This window comes from Cucumis sativus, chromosome 3 (assembly GCF_000004075.3).
Source record: "Cucumis sativus cultivar 9930 chromosome 3, Cucumber_9930_V3, whole genome shotgun sequence".
Lineage (NCBI taxonomy): Eukaryota > Viridiplantae > Streptophyta > Magnoliopsida > Cucurbitales > Cucurbitaceae > Cucumis > Cucumis sativus.
In genome coordinates, this window is record NC_026657.2 from 31,719,556 (window position 1) to 31,730,048 (window position 10,493).

At 33.1% G+C, this 10,493-nt stretch overlaps 2 protein-coding genes across 2 annotated transcripts; both read left to right on the forward strand.

Moving 5' to 3' along the window:
• Positions 1–477: 477 nt before the first annotated feature.
• LOC101217417 lies at positions 478–4,571 on the forward strand. The gene is made up of 3 exons (XM_004136505.3): positions 478–859; positions 2,301–2,658; positions 3,922–4,571. The coding sequence occupies exons 2-3, from the start codon at positions 2,500–2,502 to the stop codon at positions 4,405–4,407; spliced, it is 645 nt and encodes a 214-aa protein (XP_004136553.2). The 5' UTR covers positions 478–859; positions 2,301–2,499; the 3' UTR covers positions 4,408–4,571.
• A 962-nt stretch (positions 4,572–5,533) lies between these two features.
• LOC101217644 (histone-lysine N-methyltransferase ATXR4) lies at positions 5,534–9,832 on the forward strand. The gene is made up of 9 exons (XM_011653767.2): positions 5,534–5,604; positions 5,660–6,050; positions 6,679–6,734; positions 7,503–7,629; positions 8,483–8,552; positions 8,645–8,821; positions 9,062–9,133; positions 9,296–9,406; positions 9,507–9,832. The coding sequence occupies exons 1-9, from the start codon at positions 5,534–5,536 to the stop codon at positions 9,527–9,529; spliced, it is 1,098 nt and encodes a 365-aa protein (XP_011652069.2). The 3' UTR covers positions 9,530–9,832.
• Positions 9,833–10,493: the final 661 nt, after the last annotated feature.

Consider the following 10,493-nt stretch of genomic DNA (forward strand, 5'->3'; position numbering starts at 1 on the left):
TGTTTGGGGCAAGAATTTGGTTAAAGTAGTCATGTACATATTATTATTATTTAAAAAATAAACTATTTTAGCTTGATTAAAAAAATAATATTACTATTTTAGCTTGATTAAAAAAATAATATTACTATTTTTGCTTGATTAAAAAAATAATATTACTATTTTTGCTTGATTAAAAAAATAATATTACTATTTTTGCTTGATTAAAAAATAATAAATATTAGGAGAAAAAAAAAAGATGAGTAGTAATTGAGAATTTCTAAATAATCGAAAAAAAATAGTTATTATAGAATAATTCTTAGTCCAATGAGTAGAAGAGTTAAAAATTAGAATGGTAATTTAGAGAAAGAAGATAGATAAATAAATAGAAAAAAATGGGGAGGGAAAAGTAGTGTTGTCGATATAAACGAGGCGAAAGGAATTTAGAAAAAGCGAAAGGAGAGTGAAGAAAACGCGGGAGAGAGTGCGAGTGGGTGGAAGAAGAAACAAGGAAGGAAGGAGAGGTCGCTTTGAAAGCAGTCGTACACATCAGACGCTTCTTCTTTTTAAGTAACCAACCCCTCCCACTCTCTTCCTCCCCCAAATTACTCTTTCCCCATTTTTCCGAATGAATCGTCTAGCCCCTTTATCGGAGGAGCCCATCGACGAACACGACGCTCGTACTCGTACTCGTAATCGCAACCGTACCACTGCCGGAGCAGGAGGAGGAGGACGATCCTGGCGGAACTGGATCAGAACTCATTTCTCCATCCTTTCTTCTGCAAAAAAATCCGATGGCCTCAATGTTCTTCTCAGCGTCCTTGGCTGCCCTCTCTTTCCCGTCTCTCTTCAACCTAACTCCGCCGTCTCCATTACCAATCAGGTCCCTCTCCCTTTCCTTTCTTCTCTTTACCGTTTCCGTTTAATAAAATTTAAATATACAAACAAACATCTCTCTTAGGTTTAGTTCCGATTTTGATTTGTTGGAGATCTCTGTTTTTAATTATTATATTTTTAAATTTTTTGAATAATGTAATATAGTATTTGCAACACTTACAACGTTTTCTTAAGCTTTAAATTACTGAAGTACCCATGACCCTTTTATTTGAGTGACCAAATTAAACCTCTACCCTCCATCCTTATGCTTATTTTGGTCCCACATTTCATATATAGGATCCTACACTTCTTTCTATACCAACAAAATTTTGTTACATGTTGGACGAAAATTGGGATCTGTGATGGAAAATTGGAATTATTGTGTGAATCACTATCATTCCATTTATCTTCAAAATTAATTTTCTTGACCAACGATGCCGCACTACAAATTTCTAGAAAATATTCGGGTTTTAAAGTGATGATAAATTTTAGGGGTATCTTTAGTGAGTTCATATATATATATATATATATAATTCAATGACGTGATAGGAAATTTGAATATTGTACTTTTCTTTTCTTGCTTTAAAATAGGTGTATGATATCTTTATATAAATTGAGTAAAGTGACATTAAGTTTTTGTTATTGTTTATGAAGTTAACAAACAGTCATTTTGTTTTCTTTAAATTAATTATATAAATGAAACATTTTCTGAACTCATAAGTGAAAATATGGCATAGGAGGAGATCATAGACTAAATTCTTTAAAGATATTTTATTTATGTCCTATTTATTATTATTATTTGGGCCTTTGGGAAAGAAAAGAAACTTGTGATTTAAGCTAGAAGAATGTGCTGAAAACCAAAAATGAGTGGTCCAGAATTTATGTTTAATGCAACGATTTTCTTTCTTTCTTTCTTTCTTTCTTTCTTTTTAATGAGTTTAAAAAGTTGTCCCTCTTTTTCAGTCTAGAGGTTACTACGAATTATTTTCTTGAAATTCTATATATAATTTTTATACCAATTTGAAAACAAAAATAGATGAATTTTAATTAATACGTGTATTTCTTAGAACATAGGTAGGGTACGGACAAAATAAATTGTGTATTTTTTAATTTTAGTCTCTAATGTTAGTTTGTAAAACTTGAAAACTAGATTAACATATTTTATTTCCCTTTTTGAAAATTAATATTATTATTTAATCAATTTTGGTAAAATTTAACTTTGAAGTATTTTCTCCCTGAAGAAAGAAAAAAACTTTGAAGGCTTAAATTGAAAGTTTATTAAAAGTATTGGGATTAAATGTGGACAAATGGAAATATAAGAATTAGAGTTCAACAAATTATGTATGAGGACAATGATATCTTAACTTATCAACTTTGTGTCACATAAATTTGCAGTTTTTCTTTTAAGTGAATAAATAATTATAATGAAATGTTGTTTTTTGGAGTAGGTTTCGTCGTCGTCTCAATATATCATAGAGCATTTCGCGGCGGCAACGGGGTGTCGGAAGTTGAGGGGGAGAGTGAAGAACATATTTGCGACGGGGAAAATAACGATGGGAATGGCGGAGGAGGTCAGCTCCGGCGTCGGCGGCGGAGGAGGAGGAGGAGGACCCACAGGCGGTGTAACACAAAAAAGGTTGTTTTGTGATGTGGCAAATGATTCCGAATAAGTGGCTGATAGAGCTGTCTGTGGGAGGCCACAGCATAGTGGCCGGCAGCGATGGCAACGTCGCTTGGAGGCACACACCTTGGCTTGGCTCTCACGCCGCTAAGGGCGCCGTTCGCCCTCTCCGCCGTGCTTTTCAGGCAAGTCTCCAATATCCAGTATTATTCATTTTTCTCTATTTTATCAAAATTTGGGATCTTCTTTTGACGAGGAAGAAATTCGATCACTCTTTTATAATTACATTTCAAAATTATTTTCAAGATACAATTAAAATTTAAAAGCTTGAAAAAGTAGTTTCTAAAACTTTTTATAATAAAAAAAACATTAGTTAATAATTCAAATGTCTTTGTAAGAATGGTGAGACAATTATTATAGAAATGGAGAATACGTGTGATTCATTTCAAATTTAAAGAAACAATAATGATTAACCTTTTTTTGTTACTTTGATTTAAAAAAAGTTTGATTTGTGAAATGAATGAAAAATATTTGGATGTGTGTAATCAAAATTGGCCGAATGACAAATTTTTGAAAAAGATTGTAATTGAAGGAAATGCGTAGAAAAACCGATACAGGTTATAGTTGCATCCAATTATTGCATGTAATGTATTTCATGGACTTCGAAAAAGTAGAGTTTCAACAAGTTAGGATGTATATTCTCAATTAGTTCTGTTACTATTTGTTTCTCTACATGTGGAGTTTGGGAAGAATACTTCATAATAGATATAGCCCCCACCCCCCCACTAATATTTTAGAGAGGCTTCACTTATCATCTCTAGACCCTACCATTTTTGAGACCTAAAAAAATGTCTTCAATTTTCTTTCTTTCTTTCTTTCTTTTCTGATAAACTAAGTCTTTATCACTAGGACCATCCCTTAGGAAATTGTGATATTAATTTAACCAAGAAGAAGAAGAAGAAGATGATGATGATGATTTATTAGCCTTCTTTGCAAATTGTTGATTATTTTTACAAATGCTCGTGCCTTTTAAATTTATTATTTCACAAATTTCCATTCTTAAATAATTGCAAAATATTAATGATTGTAATTTAAATAATAATTAGTAAAGCCCCTTATTTGTAGTTCACTAAAATAATTTGAACACTCCAAAATAGTCCTATCCAAATTATTGTTGAAATTCATGAGAAAAGAAAAATAAATTTAATTATTATTTCTATTTTTTATGAAAATGATATTTAAATCAATGGATTAGTCTAAAGCCAACTAAGCAAACTTGATTGATTGAAATAATTAAAAAATTTCTCTGGGTCAATAATAATAAATTAAGTCGAAGCAAATTATAAAGTCAGAATGTTGTTTCTTATAATTAAGAGAAAGAAAATCAATGTGGGAAGATGTTGACTTTGAGTTATAAGAACTTTATGCATAATTTGTTTTTAATATAGGGATTGGATCCTCTAGCAATTTCAGAAGTATTCTCTCCAGCTCAGTACATGGGAGAGAAACAAATCATGGCCATTGATTGTTTCGTATTGAAATTATCAGCCGACCAAACTGATCTTGCTGATCGAAGCGACAACACAGCTGAGATGATCAAGCATGCAATCTACGGTTACTTTTGTCAAAGACGTGGACTTTTGGTCTACTTAGAGGACTCCTCATTGACTCGAATTCAATCTCCTGGTTCTCACCCCATGTACTGGGAAACAACCATGTCAACAAAAATCGACGATTATCGAACAATTGACGGTGTTATGATTGCCCACTCTGGTGAGACCGATGTCATCATCACACGCTTTGGAGATGATCTTAAAACCGGCCCTATGATCACGCGATTGCAAGAGATTTGGAGTATTGATGACGTGGCGTTTAATGTTCCAGGATTGTCTATGGATAGTTTTATCCCACCTAAACAAGTTCAAAAGAATTGAGCAAGTAGTGAATCGTAATCGGTTGTCATCGCTCGATAGATCAACAGTTGTGATTTGATAGATGAAAGTTTAGGTTGAATGAGTTCAATCCATGATTAAATGTAAGTCTGCATGATCCAAAAGGTTAAAAATAATATAAGATGACATATATGTTAATAGTTTAATGTTTTCCTTTTCTTAAAAAAAAAGAGAGAGACAGAGTAGAGAAGAAAAAAAGAAAGGAAAATTGCCTCCATAAATGTTTAAAAAGTTTTAAATCTCTTGTTGGTGGGATGCTGTTAAATTGTAATTTTTACCCACTCACGGTAAATTTCTAAAATGCTAGAACATTTGAGGTTAAATACAACATTGTAAGTAATAATTAAAAAGTTAAGTGATGAATATTATTTGAATGGGTAAAAAATAAAACTTGGAATTATTATGAAATAAAGTTGAGTGATGGAGACATAGCCTAATAAAATAGACTATCGAAGGGCAATCTTTGCCGGATCTATGTCTTTGAGACAATGTGATATGTCTAATCCAATTATTAATTTTCATAATAAAAGAACCTTATCATACCTTTAGGATTGTAATAAATCTAAGTTTGCAAATATTAACAACAATATTGATTCTCATTCAAAAAATTTATTCTAACATTCTCATTCAAAAAATTTATTCCAACGTTCTACATTCGATAAATTTATAAAATTTGAAATTATAAATTACAAGTGTATATAATATTTTTGAAAAACTACAAATATAGTAAAATCTGTCAAAGTATATCAATGATGGAAGTTTGTAACAGTCCTCAACTTTGCTATATTTGTAATTTCTTTTAAATATTGCTACTTAACATATTTTTGGAATAGTTGCAAATTTAGTAATTAAATTCAAAATAATTAAGTATATAGTAACATTTTTTAAAAAAATTGCAAATATAGCAAAATTTGTCAAAATCTATCAATGATTAGAGTTTATCATAGATCATGTTGTAAAAATTGGTCTATCATCGATAGATCATACGAGTCTATCGGTGATACAAGTTTATCAACGATAGTTTTGCTATATTTACAATTTTTTTTAAATGTTGCTATATTTTCAATTTTTTTTAAATGTTGTTGTATTCTTAATTATTATTCGTGAAATGGGTACTGATTTACTAAAGTTGGACTATTTATTGGACCGGCCCAGTGCAATATCAAACCGTGAGCCCAAGTAAGCCCAAATTCAACTATTTCGTCTCTAATCTCTCCAATGGAGTACACCGTAGACAGAGAAATGGCGTCGTGTTCCTTGGTGCGTTTTGGCCGTTGGATTTCCCGGTTCAAATTCCCGTACACTCTCAGGCCAAGCCATTTTCCTCTCCGTCACCTTTCTCCTCCTCCGCCGGACTCCGCGATGCCGATTCTGCCGCTCCTGGCGGTCCGCCACCTATACGAGTCTCGCTCACCGATTCAGCCGGTCGAGGTGTTTTCGCCACTCGAAAGATCGGCGCCGGAGAACTCATACACACAGCCAAACCACTCGTTGCACATCCTTCACTATCTTCTATCCACCATGTGTGCAATTTCTGCCTGCAGAAGCTGCAGAGATATGCTAACGTCGACTCCGATGCTCGTCGTGCATCATTCTGCAGTGAAGAGTGTGAGCAACATTCCAAGGTATCAGTACAATTATATTCTCTCACTGTTTTAATTAGGTTAATCTGTTTTAAATTTTGTTTGATTCTTGATCTGTTTTGCGTTAATTTTATTTTGTGAAACCACAAGCCGTTCTTACACGAATTCGTTTTCACCTGCCTCTTGTGTTGTACGAATTGTCTGCACGAATTCTTCGATTAAATCGTATTTATGAACTTATTTAAGACTCAATTGAGTATTATTCTCTCTCTGCTGCCTTATTCGACGTTCGTTCAGAAGTTTGTCCTATGTCCGCCATGTGTTTGTAGTTTTGGTTCTGAAAGTGATACCATTTATCAAATTGTCATTTCGCTTAGATGCATTTGAAAAACTTCTATGAATATCGAAATAAGCAAGTTCTTACAGTAGAAATTTAAAAAGTTCAAGGTAGAACTTGATTTTTTCAAGTGGTTATTTCCTTTGGATCCGAAGCCAAAGAGATGCATTTGGATTTTGGGAGTCTTAGAACTGAAAATTTAGCAGTTGGAGAGTTGTTTATCATCTTTGTCTTTTATCTGCACTGTACATGGAGAGAAGAACAGCACCCGTATTTTTCCTGTCTAGGCGTGGGTTGGTTAAGTTTCATTATGTATATGGTTTTTTCTCTTAGGTTTTCCACGATGTTGAAATGGAAGCGGATTGGTCAGACTACGACAATTATTGCAGGTGCATTAAATTTTCCATTATTTAGGTCACCAATTAATTTTATGTTTCCTACTGTACATATATGCATTCGAGAATTGATGATTTATTGGAGTCAGTACAGTTATGACTGCAATTTAGAGTATCTGAAGAGAAAGCAAAAGATTTTCTTGTCTTTAAGGCTTAATGATGTGATTGATTTGTGATATATGGGCCAGCCCCATTGTGGTTCACTAACCAAGCCATCGACAAAATCTCTTTGGTATTTAGTTTTATAGGCTTCACTTTCCAGCTCTAGTGTTTAGTTGTCTGTTTTCCTTTTTTCCCCCTCTTGGGTAATTTTCTTCTGTCTTCTATTCTGTATTTTCCCATGGATAAGAACTGCTGCGTTAAGAACAAATCTTAGTTTAATGGCTGAAAATAAGCAATGTCGTTGGGAAATGATTATTTCTGAAGGGAACTCAATTCTTCGTTGTCAATCTACTGTCATTAGTATTTTTTGGTGCCTTCATGGAATAACTTTGTCATCAGTGTTTTTCTTTATCCCATTTTTTCTCCTCTCTTTTAACCTTATTCAAGATTTTTAGGCAATAGAACACCTTATATAAAGTGATAACTTTTTTAATCTACGAAGATAATTTAGCATGCAAGGGTAGAAACCTGAACAAAATAGTCCATATACTGATAAACACGCACATGGCTTTCAATGTGCCTTCTATACGAATGACTGGTTGGTAACTTTGTAGTGGTACAACTAACATGTCAAAAATGTGTGTTTATGGCCTTGTCAAGGGAGCGAGGGTTCAAATATCCTCTTTTGGTGAAGCGATTGGCTTGTATGGTTATATCTGGAGCTATGTCTTCTGACCACCTTGACATACTTCAACCTTCTCGTTTGTCTACTGATATAGTTTTGGAGGTAAGATACTCCACATGTTTCATATGATTGATTACTTATTGGTCCGTATCCAGCAGACAGCTCAATAATTTGCTGATATTACATTTAGGTTTAGTTTGAATTGGTCTTAGTCGGTGTACTCTATCCTATTTCCTTGGATGTGTTATTGTTTTAGTTCATTGAAATTTTGATTTAAATTATCAATTCCTGATATTCTTTTGTAAGCTCGATTTTGGAGAACAAGTTAATCTTTCATTGAATGTTAAGTACGCATATATTCTCTTGGAGTTGGAAGGAAGGCTGCAAAATACCAAGTACACCAAAAATAGTCTTGAAACAAGTTTGATCAGAACTAAAGCACAGAGACGCCAATTACAATTGCCTTCAAGCATAAGTAATAGAAAGAATAAAAATCTTTCTTCCACAGTGAAATAGTGGTGCCCAAATTGAAGCATTAAGCTAAACCCAACCTCTCGAATTATTGCAAATTTATTTTCAAGCAAGTTTCGTTTCATTCCAACCAATTGTGTCAGAAAGATGGCCGCTGACTAGCACTCCACATGTCATAAATGACAAGGATGATGAATCTCCTCTAAATACCTCCACCAATAGTATGATATTGTCCACTTCAAACCTAAATCCTCGTGATTTAGCTTTTAGTTTTGTCTTAAAGACCTTATACCCTTAGAGATAGTTGTCCTTAATTTGCATTCCCAACAGTAGTGTTGTTCTTCTTTTTTTTCTATTCTTTTTTTCTTCTATTTCCATTTCATTGAAAATCTGGCTTTTAGCTTAAATAAAATGTAGGTGTATGTATTTGTTTGAATTGTCTAGGTACTAAGTGAATATAGTTTTATTCATCTGAAAACTTCAGTTAGAAGAAGGATACAGCTTGCTGAGAAAAGCCTTGATCAACGCAAACATCACAGATGAACGGATGCTTTGTATCCTACTATATATGCTGGCAAAGATTTGTAACAATATTTCATGTCATGCTATTCTTTCCTCATTGTTGTTGACTTACATATATTCCAAGTTTTAACTCAAGAATGGTATACTGGAGTTCTCGCACGAATTCGTATCAATGCCTTCCGAATTGAATTGGCTGGAGGGTATGAAGATCTTCATTCTCTTGCAGCAGCCTGTGTCGAAGCTGAAGCTGCTGTCGGGAATGCTGTTTACATGTTGCCATCTTTCTATAATCATGACTGTGGTCAGTGCTACCTCGTTCCTTTTTCCCAAGCATCTCTTTTTATTGAAACATAAAACATGTTGAATAGGAACTGTTGACATAACTGCCACAGAGTTCTCCGCTTGCACTTGTGACTGCAGTTCCACGTCAGGGAAGATACAAAATTATGTAACAGGACATAGGGAATTGAAGCAAAAGAGAGAAGAAAATCCGACTAGCTAAAGCTTTAGTGCTAATGTCATGAGGCTGTGTTTGTTGCAGATCCAAATACACACATTATATGGATAAATAATGCAAATGCAAAATTGAAGGCCCTCCGTGATGTTGATCCTGGTAAGTTTCTTTTGTGTTTCGTTATAGGTTCAAGGGATGTATACATAAAATCAACATAGGATTTTAACAATTACAAGAATCCAACTTGTTTACAGAAATCCTGGTAATTATGCTTTTTGTTTAGAGAACTTATAACTACAACAATTGTTACTGAAATGACAGATGAAGAGCTCCGTATTTGCTACATTGATGCAAGTATGGACTACGACGCTCGTCAAACTCTTCTGCACCGAGGGTTTGGTTTTATTTGCAAATGTGCACGATGTTCATATGGTGATTAAGGGGAGTTTAATTATTGGTACATCAAAAAATTTTCATATATAGAATGCTCATCTAAAACAAAATTGTTGACTTTGCTTCACTTCTTAACTAGGTATTAATCCCATATGGTTGTAGATGTGGCCCTAAATCAACCTTATTTGTGATTCTATTATGGCTTGGCTTCTCCTGATGGCCTATGGGAAAGAAGAATAGGACCAAAGGCTCCAATATCTGAAATTTGTGAACATTTTTGGGATATGAATAGAGAACAGAGGGAGAAATGTTATCCTTTCCAATAATTCTCATTAGGTGTGTTGTTCTATGACTGCTAATTTATGTTAGTTTTCTATGACATACAATAATGGGAAGTTCAAAATTCAACCGTGCAGGTTTCGAAGTGTTTTCAAATTAGTGCCATTAGCAAGAATACTATTATTTGATGCATTGTAGTAAGTTTAACGTTTAGTTTATGGTATGTTTGAGATTGTCCAATATGGTTAAAATTGCTTTTCATTTCGATCATAAAAGTGCGTTTAGAATTTTAATTTTTTAATATTAAGTTAGATTTAAATGGTTAAATTGCTTTTCTCGGATTCAAAAGTGATTTTAAGATGTTAAAATCACTTTCTGGCATTTGAGCCTCAAGTTTAAAAACAAATACTTCAGTCCTTGAAAATTGTAAAATAGTTACAAATTTTCTTTGAAATGATTTTGAATTCAAAATTGAAAATTTCAAGAACAAACGTCCATTTTACCTAATTTTGTTTGATCCAAAATTTCATTCCCATTGGCGATAACTAAAATTGAAGGCGATTTAGTGACGCTTATTGCTACCACCATTTCGTCTATTCACATTACTTTGTTACTTTTCTAATTATTCCTCGATTAGTTAAAACTCTATTTTATTTATTATTGACTCGTATCTCATTTTTTTACCTTACAAAAAATAGTCTTAAGGTTATATACTTTCATTAGATGTCATTTTTTTTTATAAAATTAAAAATCCTACTCAATTCATAATATATTATTAGTTCGCTAAAATCATTTAAGTAGAGATACCATTAAAAAAAACCTATTATCGGCTGTTGTAATAAATCCA

What these genes read in the sequence shown, in the direction of transcription:
- LOC101217417 (XM_004136505.3), top strand. Translation starts at nt 2,500, where the DNA reads ATGTGGCAAATGATTCCGAATAAGTGGCTGATAGAGCTGTCTGTGGGA. An exon ending in CTCTCCGCCGTGCTTTTCAG is followed by an intron (nt 2,659 to 3,921) that starts GCAAGTCTCCAA and finishes TTTTTAATATAG; the next exon opens with GGATTGGATCCTCTAGCAAT.
- LOC101217644 (XM_011653767.2), top strand. Translation starts at nt 5,534, where the DNA reads ATGGGTACTGATTTACTAAAGTTGGACTATTTATTGGACCGGCCCAGT. An exon ending in CTACTGATATAGTTTTGGAG is followed by an intron (nt 7,630 to 8,482) that starts GTAAGATACTCC and finishes TGAAAACTTCAG; the next exon opens with TTAGAAGAAGGATACAGCTT. An exon ending in TTTCTATAATCATGACTGTG is followed by an intron (nt 8,822 to 9,061) that starts GTCAGTGCTACC and finishes TGTTTGTTGCAG; the next exon opens with ATCCAAATACACACATTATA.